Here is a 19557-nt window from a genome sequence, read left to right on the forward strand (position 1 = left end):
GGTGGGTGATGTTGCAGTGTGTAACAGGCACTGGCCTTTATCTGAACAAACAGTGCCTCAAGTATGGTCGACACAATCAAGCCTTTAGATATTAATAATTATCCTACATTATATTTGTCAAATATGACTGGCGTTTTAGCATGCATGCATAAAAAAAATAAGAGAAAGTCTCCTTTAAGTTTGGCTACATTTTCAGGCGCCTCCCTCATGGCAGCATTGGTCTGGACATGACAGCCTATGTGTATTGGCTACAGCCTATCACCTACACTTTGACAAGTAGGCTAATTATTTATGTACATTTTCATACACTTGATTTTCTTAATAAAATGGCTACGGTTTCGGTTTCCAAATCAATTTAATTGGATAATGGCCTTGGTGCCCTGGCAGATTGGGCACCACTTGAAGGCCATTTGGCCTTGCCCCTCAAATTAAAACATTTCAGGCCTGGATGGTTGGCTTAGTGTCTTTTTTGCTGTGCCCCGTATACGCACAAATGGAACACCAAGTCAAAGCAAATTAACATTGTCTTCAAGACAAAATGTAACTTCCCCGTTCGGGCACCCACAACGCACATTCCACCAAATAGTTTTACAGTATTTAAATGATCGAGCTTTGACATCCGTTTGAGTACTCAATTATTTATTGACAGCTACAGTCGGAAGTTTACATACTCCTTAGCCAAATACATTTAAACTCAGTTTCACAATTCCTGACATTTAATCCTAGTAAAATTTCCCTGTTTTAGGTCAGTTAGGATCACCACTTAATGTTAAGAATGTGAAATGTCAGAATAATAGTAGAGAGAATGATTTATTTCAGCTTTTATTTCTTTCATCACATTCCCAGTGGGTCWMAAGTTTACATACACTCAATTYGTATTTGGTAGCATTGCCTTTAAATTCTTTAACGTGGGTCAAACATTTTGGGTAGCCTTCCACAAGCTTCCCACAATAAGTTGGGTGAATTTTGGCCCATTCCTCCTGACAGAGCTGGTGTAACTGAGTCAGGTTTGTAGGCCTCCTTGCTCGCACACGCCTTTTCAGTTCTGCCCACAAATCTTCTATAAGATTGAGGTCAGGGCTTTGTGATGGCCACTCCAATACCTTGACTTTGTTGTCCTTAAGCCATTTTGCCACAACCTTGGATGTATGCTTGGGGTCATTGTCCATTTGGAAGACCCATTTGCGACCAAGCTTTAACTTCCTGACTGATGTCTTGAGATGTTGCTTCAATATATCCACATAATTTTGCTCACTCATGATGATCTATTTTGTGAAGTGCACCAGTCCCTCCTGCAGCAAAGCACATGATGCTGCCACCTGGGTGCTTCATGGTTGGTATGGAGTTCTTCAGCTTGCAAGCCTCTCCCATTTCCCTCCAAACATAACAATGGTCCTTGTGGAAAAACAGTTCTATTTTTGTTTCATCAGACCAGAGGACATTTCTCAAAAAAGTACGATATTTGTCCCCATGTGCAGTTGCGAACCGTAATCTGGCTTTTTCATGGCAGTTTTGGAGCAGTGGCTTCTTCCTTGCMGAGCGGCCTTTCAGGTTATGTCGATGTAGGACTCGTTTTCCTGTGGATATAGATACTTTTGTACCCGTTTCCTCCAGCATCTTCACAAGGTCCTTTGCTGCTGTTCTGGGCTTGATTTGCACTTTTCGCACCAAAGTACCTTAATCTCTAGGAGACAGAACGCATCTCCTTCCCGAGCGGTATGAGGGCTGCGTGGTTCCATAGTTGTTTATACTTGCGTACTATTGTTTGTACAGATGAACGTGGTACCTTCAGGCATTTGGAAATTGCTTCCAAGGATGAACCAGACTTGGATGGTTTACAATTTGTTTTCTGAGGTCTTGGCTGATTTCTTTTGATTTTCCCATGATGTCAAGCAAAGAGGCACTGAGTTTGAAGGTAGGCCTTGGAATACATCCACAGGTACACCTCCAATTMACTCAAATTATGTCAATTAGCCTAACAGAAGCTTCTAAAGGCATGACATCATTTTCTGGAATGTTCCAAGCTGTTTAAAGGCACAGTCAACTTAAGTGTACGTAAACTTCTGACCCACTGGAATTGTGATACAGTGAATTATAAGTYAAATAATCTGACTGTAAACAATTGTTGAAAAATGACTCGTGTCTTGGACAAAATAGCTGTTTTGCTAAACTTGCTAAAACTATAATTTGTTAACAAGAAATTTGTGGAGAGGTTGAAAAACGAGTTTCAATGACTCCAACCTTAGCGTATGTAAACTTCCGACTTCAACTGTACATAGCCTAGTTTGAGGAGTGAAATAGCCATCACCTGCCAAACAGCGCGAGAGCAGCTCCTCAAAAAAATGGTACTGGAATGAAACGTGCTTTTGTAATCCGTCATTGTGCAACAAATAACAATTCTAAATGTAATCGTGTGTTAAACTGTTTTGATGGCCACGATGAAAAAATAACTATTTTTATTCCTCAATCTCAACTCGTAATTAAAGCGCTCCTCCCATTCGCCATTCGAGTGCATAGGCTATAGTCAACAGTAGGCAGGCTATCAGCACGTCACCATCACTTTGCAATGTGAGCTTGAGGCAGTATAATTGTTTGAAACCTGAATGTTTTACTTTACTTCAAATAATGAGGCATGTCTTACCTTGCTTCAAGGTGTCCTAGCCGAAATCCAGCCATAGAAATGTGGTGGTAATTATTTCACAAAGACTTCCACGTGGCATTACCCAGAATTTCTCTTTTGTTCTATTGGTTTTCAGATCAAACTTCRTTCTTTGTCCAGAAGCCAAAGGCACAATCCTAGTCATATTAGAAACCCATCCAAGTTATTGCTATTAGATTCCCCCTCCTAAGTCTCTAACACATGGAACCGCTCACATTAGGTGCACTGTTTAGAAGTGTGTTTCCTGCAAACTGCATCTTGGCAAATGTTTGAAAATGACAAGTCAACAAAAACTTGTATGCTTGCATAGAATGTTCTGTTGGTTCCATCATTTTACTGTTTGGYAAAAATGTAAATCGACAAACGGTCATTAATGAGGGTTGGTTAGTCGGTAGCAAAATTGACGAAAATGTGCATTTCGAGTTCAGATGATAGAGAGGTAGTTTTTGTTACAGGCATAAGTATTGGGTACCTACCAGATGAGAGCTCTCTTTTGGTTCTTGTACTTGCTGCACCTGTGGTTCAGCTACAACTTTTGTATCCTGGTCAGAAGTCATGAGCCGTCTACTTCTTGGCTCCTCAGGGAGAAGTCTCTTTGTCACCAAGTAAGCTGTGGATAGAGAAACAAATACGCTTACCATGGTTCTATACATTAGTGCACACCATTTCAAAAAACAAAACCAAGTGTTCATTGGACAAATTCAGGTAGCTGCCTCCCAGTTTCGTCCCATTTTATTTATTGTGAATTATGCACAGAGAATACCCTACAACAACCAATGCTGTAGCTCTCCATGGAAGTCCAAATAAATATTTCCTTAAATTTAAAATGTATTAATTACTAACAGAGATCATCAACTAGATTCCGCAAAGGGAGGCTTTTTTCTTGAGCAGATGGTCGGGGGACCGGAACATAATTACAAATAATGAATTAGTAGACTGCAAATTGACCATAAGAAGCACAAACAGGTCATATTTTTTTTAAGATAAAATTTCAAACCTTGCTTAAATTTGTATATGATCACATGCCTTTCTCAATTATGAGTGGGAATACATTCCCAAAATTAAAATCACTTGGAGGAGATTTCCTGGTGTGTTTTTAGTCTACAGTACCAGTCAAAAGTTTGAAAACACCTACTCATTCAAGGGTTTTTCTTTATTTTTACTATTTTCTACATTGTAGAATAATAATAAAGACAAAACTATGAAATAACACATGGAATCATGTAGTAACCAAAAAAAGTGAAGAATCTCATATATATTTAAAAATGTGTTTAACAAAGTAGCCACCCATTACCTAGCTAAATAAAGGTTAAATAAAAGAAAATGTGCCTTGATGACAGCTTTGCACACTCCAACAATGAAAATTAAACAACTTATTTTACTCAGAAAACTTAGGGGGCCAAATAAAAGAAAGCCGCAAGATGGGGAACCCTGCTGGACATCACGATGAGTGTCAACAAAACTTAAACAATCTATAAGAAAAAAAGCATAAACACCATTGGAAATATCCTTCTATCCAGTAGCTCCCATTTGTAAAGAAATGATAATTTCCCAACAATCAAATGCCTGTCTAACATGAGCTCTCATTGTGTTAGCAAACAAGACAGAAAAAGAAGGGCATGTCTGTAAAGCATACGACCTTTGATCTACATGCTCAATCCCACAGACAGTGCGAACTCTGCTAAACAGGCCAGTGTAATTGACTACACATCAGTATTGCACGATATACCAAAATGTATGTACTTTTTCCATAATAGAACATAAAGAAACACTTCTGTACTAGAATTTGTTAATTCTGTAAAATGTGTCTCACGTTCTACAAATTTTTGGTTGATGACATGAACATACATGTGAGCATGATTACACAACCCAAAAGTAATGTCAAATGCACTCATAACTTGACAGCAATATATTTAGACTTTGCATTTGTCTGGGTTGTTAGCAGTAGCCACTAGCCAGCCATAGACTAAAAAAATAGCAGCAAGCACCCCTGGCCAGAGCATTGCACCCATGGAAGTTAAATGCATTCTGGGAATCGTGGTATGCCGTGTAAAATCCATTGTATTTTTAAGGTGTGTAGACAACTGCAACAAGCTTCAGAAATTAGCTTCAAAGCATTGCCATTTTGAAAGCAAACTATTCACTTAATACATTTAAATTATTTAGCTATAATGAGTAATGAATGTAAATTCACACAATATTATGYCAATAGATGAGCAAATTAACCCTGATGTATCAAATTACATTTTAAAACATCTTAAATGTAATTGGAAAATTATCTGCTTCGTCTCCGATATGGTTTTGCAAGGAAAATTGAAAGTATTCTGTAATTTAATATGGCTTTTTATTTTTGCAAGAAATTGAATAAAACATATTTCAGCTATCAACAAATTTTCCATATGCAAAACCATATCACTCTATATAGACTTTTCTATTGTGTTATTGACTGTACGTTTGTTTATTCCATGTGTAACTGTGTTGTTTGTGCCACACTGCTTGGCTTTATCTTGGCCAGATCGCAGTTGTAAATGAGAACTTGTTCTCAACTTGCCTACCTTGTTAAATAAAAGGTCAAATATCTATATATATATATATTTTTTTTTAAATATTGTTCAACGTTTAAAAAAAATAAAGCCCAGTGGTTATTCTGTGACTAGCTAATACGCTTTATGTTTTTATTGCCATGGTATTGTTTCAGTATCAGACTATCGTTTTGGTATTGAGTATCGTTTCTGTATCAAGTATTATGATACTAAARCTGGTATCAGTGTCGAAGTCCAAAATCTGGTATCGGGACAAAACACAGATGCTTTTCCACCAAGCAAGCCACAACAAGGCAAACTATAGTTATGAAAGCAATTGAGAGATCCTTGCCAACTGTTGCAAGATTCCCACACTATTATTTAACACCTCTCATACTTAATATTGCGTCATCATGGACATATTTGGCATATATGGGCCTAAATGTTTATCGTTTTAATGTTGACCATGTATATAACTGTCTATTAGTCTATTCCTGCTCATTCTGTAAGAAACAGAAGCTAGATGCTATCTGAAAGGTGGCCAAATACCTAAAAGTGTTTACAGAAAGTGCTAACTTTGCTCTACCAACTCCCCTGTGGATTGGACAAGCCAACAGATTAAATTTAAATAAACCTGTTGCCATTCTGCTGACTGATGTGTATCTGTGTTTTAGGACTGTGCTGTTGTACAGTACGCAAGCAAGCATAGTTCTGGTCTCCACAAAAATTGCCATTTTAGCACAAATATTTTCACTACATAATTGTGGTGGTGACTGCAATACATTAAGCTTAAGATCACTTTATTGGTCAATTGCACACAAGGTCAACCAAAATGTTACTTTGGCTTTTAACCCAACCACTCCYAAAGACACTGTTGTGGAGGGGGAGGTTAAGTACCGTGGTCAAGAGCACAACAGGCAGTGGCATCTAGGATTTGATACCAGCAACCTTCTGTTTGCCAGCTCACTTACCACCAGATTTTTCACAATAGGATGCAGGATTCTAACTGGAAACTCTCAAGGTGCTGGCTCGCCTCTCTATGGGCAAGGATACCTGCCGCCCCCAAAGTGATAGATTACATGATATGTTTGGTAGAGCCTACCAGTGGTTGTCAACAGTTCACATTGAACATTCCCCACATCAGTGTAAACAGACAATTTTACTATTCCATCTTTGATTGGTACTACCCAACTTGTTTYCACTATGCATTTGCACTTAGTTTTGATATTCTCAGTCCATTTCAAGAAAACTCATAGGGAGACTACAGTCTAGCAAGGAGGATTTATATATTGTGTGTGTACAGGACGATGGTTAACCTAGCTACCTGACTAGTTAGGGCAATGTTTAAAAACGTGCCAATTAGACAGTGGATCATAGGGCGCGTTCAGCAGCAAACAACGTTGAGATAACATATGTCTATGTAGACCAAACATGCATCTGACATGTAGAATGAGGAAACAATTCAGCTCTTTTCGTGGCATTTATATCTGCAACGTCCGGCTACTGAACGTGGCCGTGATAACTTGGGTGGCAGTCTGCTCTCTTGCCAACTCCCCATGGAATTGTGAAAAGAACAAACAGATTTGTGAAAAGAACAGATCTGGGACCAGGCTAGAATCGTAGTGGCATGTGACTGCCACCTAGCAAATAACAATAAAAGCAAAGCAGAGTGAAGCCAGTTAAACTACAAAGTTAACACAAATTGCTAGAAGAATCAGATGCCATCACCAACAATCAGTGAAAGATGGCGACCTCCGGCGTGATTCAGGTCCTCCAGCCCCCTCGCATCGTTGATGGAGACTTGTCCAAACGGCAAAACGGCTAGACTTCAACTCTTAATGAACACCAGACGCTGCAGCCATGCATGAGACTTTTCAAAGCTCGCCAGTTTAGCAATAAATRATTATAATTAGTAACAATCATTATAATAAATATTTGGCTAACTCAACCACTTCATATTAGTTCAGATAGCAACAAGATACGTGGGAAGACGTAGCTTAAGTAGGTAGCTTGCTACGTTGGTTAAGTTAGATAGTTACTGTTAGCTATGCAATGCTAAAAACAACGCACATCAAGCAACCCGTTACTGTAGATGGCTAGTAATGTAACTAACCAGACACTTCAGTTCACTGGAATTTGGCTAGTTAACGTTAGCTACGAGGCCAACGTTTTAGCCAAATATTATAGGTGTAGCTAGCTAACGTTACCAACAACATCGAGTCGACGAGCGAGCTAACAGAGATAGCAAGTTCGTTAGTTAGCAATGGGCGATACTCACCTTTCAGCTCTCACTGCACGGCGATGCAGACTGGTGGTAAGCAAGGCCTTGAATTGGCTTCCAGGCTGAATACGCACAGTATTAAAGCAGCTAGTTACGAGTTAGCTATGATTAACTAATTAGCCGYCGTCTTCGAATGAGCAATAACAAACTGTTGATGGCTAAAAATAATACCCGCCCTTTTAAATCTGAGAAAACTAAATATCGTAGCTAACCTTAGCTTTCCCAACTAGCAATGCAAGCTAGCAAATCAACAGAAATGTAACTATTAACTTTGCACTTCAACTTGTTTTGTTCAGTCGGACTAAGATAATATTATTCTTCGAAATGTATCGAACGGCGGTTCTTCGAGTGGGAAAGTGGATATGGAACATCAACCCAGAACTCTTAAAATACTGGATTTAACTTGAAGCGTTCGCTTGCTAGCTGGATCAACGATATACCAGTGGGGAATGGAGAAATTGCAGTTTCCCTTCCCTTTGGGAGTAGTTCAGACACCATCGAACGCAAAGCTAAAGCTGTCACAAAAGCAAGGAACTCCCGCCTCCTACCACAATGAACATGCTCCTCGGTTGGTCGAAATTCAGTGGCTCACGGATCCACTCGTGATCGACGGTGTGGATCATGGGCGTGGATTGGTTGAATTTAAAGGGTTGTACTGTAATATAAAGAAATCAGAAATGTTGTTTAAAAAATCTAGTCAAATTTATTGGTCACCCACAATTCCATCAATGCTAGGTATACAATGAAACTAGGAGATCAACACCCCAAATCAAAGTTGAAAGACATTCAACTTTAGAAATATTAATCCAACTGATTTACTGCCTCCTCAATTAAATAAATATCAACAAAGTAGCTGGCCTAGATAGAATGGAACCCACATTTATAAAGTGGTCTGCTAATGTTATAATGTATTCTCTAGCAGATCGATTCAACATGTCTTTAACGACTGGTGAAATACCTTTTGTTTGGAAATGTGCCTGACTTGACTGAAACTCCATAGATCTAAATAAATACAGACCAATATCAGTAATCTGTTCAATAGTAAAACATATTTGAGAAATTAATACATTCCCAAATGTATCAGTACCAAGATACATTTTGTTGAATTTCACCTTTTTAATCAAGCTTTACACCCAACCATTCTGCCACTCCAGCATTAGTGAAACGTACRGATATATACATTCTTAATCAGACCGAGGAAAACTACTTGTGTCATGTGGATTTCTACAATTGTAAAGCGACTTTGYATCCTTGAAAGGCGCTAAGTCCAAATCTATTATTATTATTTATTCATCAAAAGCATTTGATTTAGTTGATGATTCTATCTTACTAGGAAAACTTCAATACTTTGGTTTCACTAACAGATCACTAAACTGTTTCCATGCATATCTTAGCAATAGAAAACAATGTGTTGGCATCCCGAGTGGTGCAGTGGTCTAACATGTTGACCACACTGCTCATTGCAAAATAAATGTACACATACATTCAATCATTGCACCCACACTGCTCGCGCACGTCAACAAGCATCTGCGAGGGTCTGAACTTGGTTCTATTTGTGAAACTAGACGTGCTGCAAGTCCCACCTCTCCCATCTCCTTTTGGTTTTCAGGAGGTCCACACTKCAGTCCAGTTAGTAGTGCTAATGCACCTTAAAGTTGGTTTCCAACCACCATAAAAGGTCCAAAGAAGAAGAAGAATCCTGAAGGAGGAGAGATGACTAGAAACAAACTCAGTTTACCCTTTTATCTGTGGATTAATTATCAGAGTAGAGGACCTTGTGTATTTTAGGTAAAATAACAACCCAATGTTTATATCCCAGCACAAGTCAGCTAGCAACAGCAACAATTAATCCACAGATAAACGGCTAAACCGAGTTCATTTCTAGTAATCTCTCCTCCTTCAGGCTTCTTCTTCAGACTTTGTATGGCAGTTAGCAACCAACTTCAAMGTGCATTACCAGTACCTACTGGACTGGAGTGTGGACCTCAGTTTATCTTTCAATCTATGCTCCTAAAAAACAATGAGGAGATGGCACGTGGGTATATGCTCCTAAAAACCAATGAGGAGATGGGAGAGGCGGGCTTGCAGCGCATCAAGTGTCACAGATAGAACCAAGTTCTATTTTAGTGCCTGGCTACGCAGACGCTCGTTGATGAGCGCGGGCAGTGTGGGTGCAATGAATGAATATCATGTATGTGTAAATTTATTTTGCAACGCAGTGTGGTCAACATGTAAGGCACTGCATCACAGTGCTTGGGGCATCACTARAGACCGGGTTCGATCCCAGGCTGTGTCACAACCGGCCGTGACCAGGAGTCCCATAGGCAGTGGTGGTGGAAAAACTACCCAATTGTCATACTTGAGTAAAAGAAAAGATACCTTAATAGAAAATCAATCAAGTAAAAGTGAAAGTCACCCAGTAAAATACTACTTGGGTAAAAGTCTAGAAGTATTTGGTTTTAAATATACTTATGTATAAAAAGTAAATATAAATGCAAAAATATAGTTAAGTATCKAAAGTAAAAGTATAAATCATTTCACATTTCTTATATTAAGCAAACCAGATGGCATGATTTTCTTGTTTTTTAATTTACGGATAGCCAGGGCCACACTCCAACACTCAGACATAATTTATAAACTAAGCATTTGTGTTAAGTGAGTCCGCCAGATCAGAGGCAGGAGGGATGACCAGGGATGTTCTCTTGATAAATGTGTGAATTGGARCATTTTCCTGTCCTGCTAAGCATTCTAAATGTAACGAGTACTTTTGGGTGTCAGCGAAAATGTATTGAGTAAAAAGTACATTGATTTCTTTGGTAATATGAAGTAAAAGTAAAAGTTGTCAAAAATATGAWTAGTGAAMTAAAGTACAGATACCCKAAAAAACGACTTAAGTAGTACTTGAAAGTATTTTTACTTAAGTACTTCACACCACTGCCCATAGGACAGTGCACAATTGGCCCAGCATTGTCCGGGGTGGCTTTACTTGGCTCATCGCGCTCTAGCGACTCCTTTGTGGCGGGCCGGGCGCCTGCATGCTGACTTCGTCGTCAGTTGAACAGTCTTTCCTCCAGACACATTGTTGCAGCTGGCTTCTGGGTTAAGCAGGCGGGTGTTAAGAAGTACGGTTTGGCGGACACATGACTCAACCTTCGCCTCTCCCAAGCCCATTGGGGAGTTGCAGCGGTGAGACAAGATCGTAATTTGTTATGACGAAAAAGGGGGTAAAATACAAAAAAAGAAAGCAATGTGTTTCATGGAACACAAATCCAAACGTATTGCTCTCAGTAGAGGTGTACCTCAAAGCTCAGTATTGGCCCCTCGTCTTTTCTATATATTCATTTATCTAATTTGTCAGAATACACATTATCATTTATATGCTGATGATACAGTGCTCTATACATCAGGTTKGAATATTTTGCAAATACAGTACAAGCAACTCTCCAAGATGATTTAAAAACTTGACAAAAATGGTTTCTAMCAAATKATTTGGAAAGCATTTTGACAACTGGCAAGTGTCTTCACTGACACTTTCAATGTCTCCCTGTCTGAGTCTGTAATACCAACATGTTTCAAACAAACCACCATAGTCCCTGTGCCCAAGAACACTAAGGTAACCTGCCTAAATGACTACCGACCCGTAGCACTCACGTCTGTAGCCATGAAATGCTTTGAAAGGCTGGTCATGGCTCACATCAACACCATTATCCCAGAAACCCTAGACCCACTCCAATATGCATACCGCACCAAACAGATCCACAGATGATGCAATCTCTATTGCACTCCACACTGCCCTTTCACACCTGGACAYAAGGAACACCTATGTGAGAATGATATTCATTGACTACAGCTCAGCGTTAAACACCATAGTGCCTTCAAAGCTCATCACTAAGCTAAGGACCCTGGGACTAAACACCTCCCTCTGCAACTGGATCCTGGAATTCCTGACGGGCAGCCCCCAGTTGGTAAGGGTAGATAACAACACATCCGCCACGTTGATTCTCAACTCAGGGGCCCCTCAGGGGTGTGTGCTCAGTCACCTCCTGTACTCCCTGTTCACTCATGACTGCACGGCTAGGCACGAATCCAACACCATCATTAAGTTTGGTAGGCCTGATCACCGATAACGATGAGACAGCCTATAGGGAGGAGGTCAGAGACCTGACCGTGTGGTGCAAGGACAACAACCTCTCCCTCAACGTGATCAAGACAAAGGAGATGATTGTGGACTACAGGAAAAGGAGGACCYAGCATGCCCCCATTCTCATCGACGGGGCTGTAGTGGAGCAGGTTGAGAGCTTCAAGTTCCTTGGCGTCCACATCACCAACAAACTAACATGGTCCAAGCACACCAAGACAGTTGTGAAGAGGGCACGACAAAACCTATTCCTCCTCAGGAGACTGAAAATATTTGGCATGGGTCCTCAGATCCTCAAAAGGTTTTGCAGCTGCACCATCAACAGCATGCTGACGGGTTTCATCACTGCCTGGTATGGCAACTGCTCGGCCTCCGACRYCAAGGCACTACAGAMGGTGGTGCGAACGGCCCAGTACATCACCAGGGCCAAGCTTCCTGCCATCCAGGACCTCTATACCAGGCGGTGTCAGAGGAAGGCCCTAAAAATTGTCAGACTCCAGACATCCTAGTCATAGACTGTTCTCTCTGCTACCTCACGGCAAGCGGTACGGGAGCGCCAAGTACGGGAGCGCCAAGTCTAGGTCCAAGAGGCTTCTAAACAGCTTCTATCCGCAAGCCATAACATTTACATTTACATTTAAGTCATTTAGCAGACGCTCTTATCCAGAGCAACTTACAAATTGGTGCATTCACCTTATGATATCCAGTGGAACAACCACTTTACAATAGTGCATCTAACTCTTTTAAGGGGGGGGGTTAGAAGGATTACTTTATCCTGTCCTAGGTATTCCTTAAAGAGGTGGGGTTTCAGGTGTCTCCGGAAGGTGGTGATTGACTCCGCTGACCTGGCGTCGAGAGGGAGTTTGTTCCACCATTGGGGTGCCAGAGCAGCGAACAGTTTTGACTGGGCTGAGCGGGAACTGTACTTCCTCAGAGGTAGGGAGGCGAGCAGGCCAGAGGTGGATGAACGCCTCCCTACCTCTGAGACTCCTGAACAGCTAATCAAGTGGCTACCCAGACTATTTGAATTGCCCTRTCRCCCTTCTACGCTGCTGCTACTCTCTGTTATTATCTATGCATAGTCACTCTAATAACTCTACCTACATGTACATATTACRTCAATTACCTCGACACCAGTGCCCCCGCACATTGACTCTGTACCGGTACCCCCTGTATGTAGCCCCGATATTGTTATTTACTGCTGCTCTTTCATTATTTTTTACTCTTATTTCTTACTTTAAAAAAAGTTGTATTCAGCGCATGTGACAAATACAATTTGATTGGATTTGATTATACTAGAAAAACAATTACCAATAAGCTTGGGTTACTATACAGATCTAATAATTGTTTAGCTGTATCCATTAGAAAGACCTTAGTAACTCAACTGCTGCTTCCTCTCCTAGACTATGGCAACATCATCTATCAAAACACAACCAAGACCTTACTTTGCGAATTAGATGTAATTTATAACAATCTTTGCACATCATTGCACAATATAGAAATCACTAATTGGCTGTTACTCCCAAACAGAAGACAACTGCATTGGTATCAATTTTCTTTTTTATGTATCAACTTCTTTTTTATGTATCAACTTAAACTACAAGATTCACACTACTCCTTTCGACATCAGTACCAATTACATATTCCAAGGGTATATCATGAGGTTGGAGTAAGATCTTTCAGATACAAAGACCCAACTGACTGGAATAATTTACCTATTGAAATCAGGTTATTAAAATCACATTCAATTTAAGAAAGCCCTTTTTCAAATGTTAAYAACAAACTGTGTTTTTAACTAATAGAAACATAACCATGTGAAGATATTTGTAAATACGTATGTATGCATATTTTATATTATAGGTACTTTATTTGTTGTATTTGTAGTTGTAGCCGTAGTTTTTATTAGTTGTATTAGTAGTTGTAGCAGTAGTTTTTATTAGTTGTATTAGTAGTTGGGGCAGTAGTTTTTATTAGTTGTATTAGTAGTTGGGGCAGTAGTTTTTATTAGTTGTATTAGTAGTTGTAGCAGTAGTTTTTATTAGTTTTATTAGTAGTTGCAGCAGTAGTTTTTATTAGCTGTAGGCCTATTGGTAGTTTTTTTTATGCTGCTAATGTACATTTTTTAAAAATATTTGGACACTTGTAAACGAGATGGTGCATCTCAAGAGATTTATTCTAGCAAAATTTCTGATAAATAAATAATAAATAAATAGGTAATTAATTAATAGCATAATTAATACCAGGACCCATTGAATGAGGTTGTTGTTGTTGTTGTCATTGTTGCCATTGTTTTTGTATAGGTTTGGGTGGTTGAATTGAAGTGTCTTCAATAACAGAGTTTTCAATAAATCACATTAAACTGGATCAGCCTATGTTTTATGTAATATGTTTTTACACATTCCCAACCTCATAACAATACATGTGCTCATGCACAATGTAGCCCGATGCTTAGACAACAGGCTTCATGAACATTTCTGATTAGAAATTAGATAACGACCAAGGAGGCAATAGGTCTATAGGCATGCATTATTTAGCACGAAGATAGAGTAGGACATGCAGTACACATAAACAACAGRGGTTCCATCTTGACTCAACCCCCTGAAGTTGTGGGAGGATGACATAAAGTCAATAATACACTSCAGTATTCTCAAATGGGGACCCAGGGGGAATGACAGTCAGTCTTTCTTTGTTGTCTGCATTGAATAATTAAGGTTTACTATAATGTCTACATGCAAACAAATAATAATTTGTTCTTAACTGACTTGCCTAGTTAAATAAAGGTAAAAAAAAATATTTAAAAAACTGCCGGTGCTTTATTCAATACTTGTATTTTTTATATATTTAACCTTTATTTCAAATCAAATCAAATCTTATTGGTCACATACACATGGTAAGCAGGTGTTAATGCGGTGTTAATGCGAGTGTAGCGAAATGCCATTTATTAAAGTGTCCAGTGATTTCACTGGATGAATAAATATGAAGCGTTTTCAAGCCCACTGGCGGGCAGTGGGAGAAGATGGAACGAGGTGGATTTTGGACTACATTTATGCATATTTTCTCATCAATTAAACATTTGATCTCAATACAGTTTTCTGTTCACGACACTAGAATGTGTTATGAACAGAGTGTACTAGGTTTTGTAACCTTTTAAAWAATCGCGTTGTTTAGAAGGASCGCAAAGTCGAATTGAGTTACTGCACACGCGCATTTCACAGAGTAGGCGTTCCCTAACGGAAAAATGCAGATATTTGCTGGAATGGGCCAATAGGATCTCGCTAGCTCGTGCTTGGCTCTGCACGCCTACTTGCTTGTTCCGCCCAGTATGACTCATCTGTTCTATGCTGATTTGATGAATGTCTTGTATGACAAAAACCATTACAAGCTGGTTTTGGGACAGATCAACATCGCAAAGAATTTGATTGACAAGTAAGAAGCTGACTTCTTCCACTATTTCTTTGCTTACACTGATAATGTACACTGTTCAACTTGGTGTGCTCACTCATGTGTTCTCCTTGCAGTGTTTCCAAAGACTATGTTTGACTGAAGTATAGTGATTCCCTGTACCGCTGTAAACAACTGAAGCGTGCTGCTCTGGGTCGAATGTGCACCATCATGAAGCGACAGAAGCAAAGCTTGGAATACCTGGAACAAGGTAATCTTGTAGTTATTTACTTTGTTTGATGAAAGGCTTGTCATGCATGTCTGAGAATGTCTCTGGTTTGCATATACTAGAACAGTGTTTCCCAAACTCAGTCCCAGGGACCCCAAGGGGAACCCATTTTGACCTTTGTCCAACTACACAGCAGAATCCAATTATGAAGGCTTGGTGATTATTTGAATCAGTTCTGTAGTGGTAGGGCAYAAACCAAAATGTGACTCCTTTGGGCCCCCAGGACCAAAATTAGGAAACCCTGTTCTAAAAGATACTAAAGACATTTGGCTCCGGTTGTCATTMTTGATGTCTTGTTTACATTTAGTGGTTGTTTTACTAGTGCTCCAGCATCTTTCCCGTTTACAACTGATTGATCCCAATACTCGGACTCTACTGCTTTGTGGATATACCAATGTGGGCAAGTCTAGTTTAATCAACAAGGTATACATCCCTATTGCTGTTATTCTTTGTCATTTCAATGGTTGATACAACCTTGCTGTGTAATTTGTGATTATAATACAGTGTTCAATGGTTGCATGGCACAATTTGGGCAACCATTGTTAGAGGCATTGCGATAAGTTTGTCTGCTTTGCTGCACGATGGATCACGCTTATCTTGGTCAGATCGTAATTATAAAATGTGTTGTCAATGGCTTACCTGGTTAAAGGCAAATGGAAATAAATAGTGCATTACTTTTTACCAGAGTCCATAGAACTCTGGTCAAAAATAGGTTGCTATTTAGGGACTATATAGTGAATAGGGTGTGAAAATATGTAAGTACCATAGATTACTTTTTAAATGTAGCTGTAACGTCTATAGTTGTAGGCTTGTGAGTAACAGTCAACAGTTGTGCAAAATTCAGAACCTTTCCCTTTTAAAGCACTCTGCTAAAATTGTGAGGGTGAAGCCTCAAGCTTGGCTGTTGCAGGCATGCGAGCACGGGTACACCAAGGAAGGATAGAAAAGGCAAGGACGGACTGCTTTCTTAATGTTCAGTGTCTTTTGTCTCAAGGCGCCGTGCTACATTATTTCTCTGAAAATGCCAAGGCATGTAAAAAACTAACTCTGCAAGGTTTTTTAAAAATTAAATATTGTCATTTTTTCTCTAGCCTTTGCTCATTGTTTCTCTAGCCTTTGCTCATTGTGGCTAACAAGTGTTATGTCAAGAAGATGTGACCTCACTGAGGAAGACCAGGTTCGTAGTTTTGTTCATGCTTATTAGTAACCTATTCTCTTTACTTTGGCTTTATTTCTCTCCCTAGTTTACTTTGTCATCCTCTTTCAAGATGGGACTTGCTTATCAAGGTTTCCTGCTTTGTTCCTTCAGAAAATCTTTGCTGACCTTACTGCAGAGGGCATCTCTGTCATTGAAACCAGCACTTTGACTGAGGCGTGAGAATGGTGAAAACAGAGGTGAGCAGTGTAGTCCACTCTTCTGATTACTAACAATTTGTTAGTAACAAGTGTTATGTTTTGTGTTTTTCTCTATTTGTACGGAAGTCCGGAGAGGACATATGAATTATACATTTAAAAAAGTCGATCAACTTATTTATCTCATGYTCACTACATAACAAAAGTTGTTTTGTCGAGATCACGAGACAAAACAGTACCACACATCACCCATTAATTTGTTCAGATACACGATAACCACTTCATCAAGGAGCTCTGTGGCTGCGTTGATTGCAATGCGCTGGTGTAGCAATCAATAAAACCGTATGCGCTAATCCGCTGTGGGCTGTGCCACCTCAGCCGTTCTGTTGGTCATCAATACGTCCACTCCTATTTAGAGTTTATCTCGTGATCTCGACAAAACAACTTTTGTGTAGTAATCATGAAATCAATAAGTTGTCATCTCGCCATAACGAGGGAATCCTTTTTTTTCTTTTTTTCATTCATATGTCCTTTCTGGACTTTGTTTTTAATAATTCGTACTAATATTTTCTTGAATTTCAGGCCTGTGACAAACTCCTGGCCGATCGTGTCGATGGCAAAATGAAGGGCAAGAAGGTGCATGATGTTCTCAACAGATTGCATTTAGCAGTACCTGCTAAGAGGGATGAGAAGGTAGGCAAAATACTATACTTTCTGTAGAGGTGCATGTCTTTCCACACTTAGTGATTTGCCTAAGTTAAACATGTATGCATGATTTTACTAATGTTGTACTATTTTTTTAATGGTATATAAATTTGAATGTGAACAGGGGAAATTGGGCATGTCCTTTTAAGTATGCTCATTAGACTGTTTTCTCAACACTAGGTGAGACCACCATTCATTCCAGAGGGAGCTAGGATTGGCAGGAAAACAGTGGAGGTGGATACACCCAAACACAAAACAGTATGTCCATACATTATTAACACTTATAGAAGGATTATGTTGGAAAAGCCTTGGATGTAATCCGCTCACTCAAGTGGGTTATGTTGTGATAAATGTTCATTGTCAAGKTCTAGCTGTCTTACTAAGGGATTATTTAATTAATTGCCAATTTCCATCATTGATTTACAGGAGAGGGAGATGATTATATCCTGGACCTACAGAGTATGTATTTGGACATTGTCTCATTTATAAATGGCTTGCCTGGAGTGGTATTGTGTAAATGGTTATCAGGACACTTATTATGTCAATTTTCTCTAATACTTGACGTTTTCTCCTTTTTTCAGAATATTGGGATCTGATGAATAAAGAGGAGAAATGTGATGTGATTCCTGAAATATGGGAGGGTCACAACATTTCAGATTATATCGACCCTAAAATCATGAAGGTGAGTGGGGCGTGAATTGATCTTGTTCTAGTGATTCCATGGAATCATTAACTTGAATGGGGATGCCTGGTCTATTCATTCAATTTCTACCTCCCTAAACATATCTCTCATGCCCATACAGAACCTGGAGGATCTGGAGAAGGAGGAGGAGCTGAAGGAGAAGGCAGGGGAGTATGAGACTGGTGAGGATGAGGAGATGCAGGAGATCCGCCAGCTGGCCAAACAGATCAGAGAGAAGAGGAAGCTAAAGATCGTGTGCTCCAAAGACAAGGATGTGCATTGCCCCAGACTACCCAGAACTGTCAAGAAGGTGATGTGGATGGAGATCTTGTTTATATGAATATAACTTTTACAGTTAATCTTGTTTTATAGCCTGTCTTTAAAAAAATAAGTATTATACCTTTACAGGTTGAAAGAAATGGGAGACCTTGGTCTGGACATGACTGGCAAAGATGATGTAAGTTTGTTTTCATTTTTCCCCCGTGTATGTAAAAGACAATATATTTKTCACATGCTACAGCTGTTATGCTGTAGTGCAGGAGTCTAAATCAGTGCCTGAATAGAGCGGAATAGTGAAAAAAGCATTGGAACTGGCTTCGGGGTCCGGAGTTTAGTTTGAGGGCTGTAGTGTATTCACACATTTCTGCTCATGTCCATTCAGCGCCACTATGCGGTGAATGCCCGTAGATCCCGGAGTGTTGGTGTTGCCAAGAAACGCAAGCGTGAGGCATCCATAGCTCCCACCTCTCGAACCCGCAGCCAGATTGGTCGAGTGGGGGACGAGAGGCAATCTGGTGTTCGTGATCCTAAGGTTTGTGATGGCTATTTAGAGAGTTGGGCCAATCCGGTTTATGCATTATGATGCATTTACCTGACACTTCAACATTATATGGCAGCCATGTTTGCTCCCCATTTTAAAATGACATGGGGGAATATTTAAATAATGCTATGTAACTGAATGTATAGAATTAGAACAATATTCTAAAAGTTGGCGTAACTCTCTAAATGTATAGCTCTGGGCTACTCCATCTTTTCCTGTCATCAGGTGAATTGGGTTGTGTTAAAAATATGCACAATGCATATTTGGAAAGTGTTAGTCCCCTGGCTTAAAGAAACATAGTCTTAGGAGATGTTATGATTGTGTGTGTCTGAAGTGGCACCCTATTATGGGCCCAGGTCAAAAGTACTGRTCTATATAGGGATATGAGTGACATTTGGGACACAACCTTTGTTTTGCTGAGGGTTTACTGAAAGTATGTTTTCCTGTATAGATGGCGAAGAAGGCCAAGAAGTTGATGAAGAGCCAACAGAAGGACATGAACCGCCAGGGGAAGAAGGGAGAGGCAGACAGACATGTATTTGACCTCAACCAAAAACTATTTTCTCTGACAAGAGAATGTCCGGAACAAACGATCACAGATAAAGGCATTGATTGATGAGGTTGACCTTTTTTCAGTGTAATCCAGCTTCTGTCGGAATTGTATACTTTTTCACTGGAGTAAATCTGAAAATAAATGTTTGCACTTTTCTGAATTATCTTTCATCAT

General features: G+C 39.7%; 1 protein-coding gene, 1 non-coding gene and 1 pseudogene across 4 annotated transcripts in view; 2 read left to right on the forward strand and 1 right to left on the reverse strand.

The window, feature by feature from the left end:
* Positions 1 to 8069, reverse strand: part of LOC111979816 (la-related protein 4B) — a 40445-nt gene extending 32376 nt beyond the window's left edge. For 2 of the 3 annotated variants that reach the window (XM_024010531.2, XM_024010529.2), the window contains exons 1-2: positions 7460 to 7982; positions 3136 to 3269 (exon numbers count right to left, since the gene is read on the reverse strand). In XM_024010531.2, coding sequence (XP_023866299.1) covers positions 3136 to 3216 — 81 coding nt within the window. In that variant the 5' untranslated portion in view covers positions 3217 to 3269; positions 7460 to 7982. Of the gene's footprint in view, positions 1 to 3135; positions 3270 to 7459; positions 7983 to 8010 lie in introns of those variants that run through there. The other variant, XM_024010530.2, reaches the window with a different exon arrangement.
* Positions 8070 to 16116: 8047 nt separating this feature from the next.
* Positions 16117 to 16280, forward strand: LOC111979860 (small nucleolar RNA SNORA81). The gene has a single exon (XR_002879393.1). It is a non-coding gene; the product is annotated as a small nucleolar RNA SNORA81 (small nucleolar RNA).
* On the forward strand, positions 16183 to 19534 carry LOC111979046 (GTP-binding protein 4-like; annotated as a pseudogene).
* Positions 19535 to 19557: the final 23 nt, after the last annotated feature.

Source organism: Salvelinus sp. IW2-2015, linkage group LG19, assembly GCF_002910315.2.
Source record: "Salvelinus sp. IW2-2015 linkage group LG19, ASM291031v2, whole genome shotgun sequence".
Lineage (NCBI taxonomy): Eukaryota > Metazoa > Chordata > Actinopteri > Salmoniformes > Salmonidae > Salvelinus > Salvelinus sp. IW2-2015.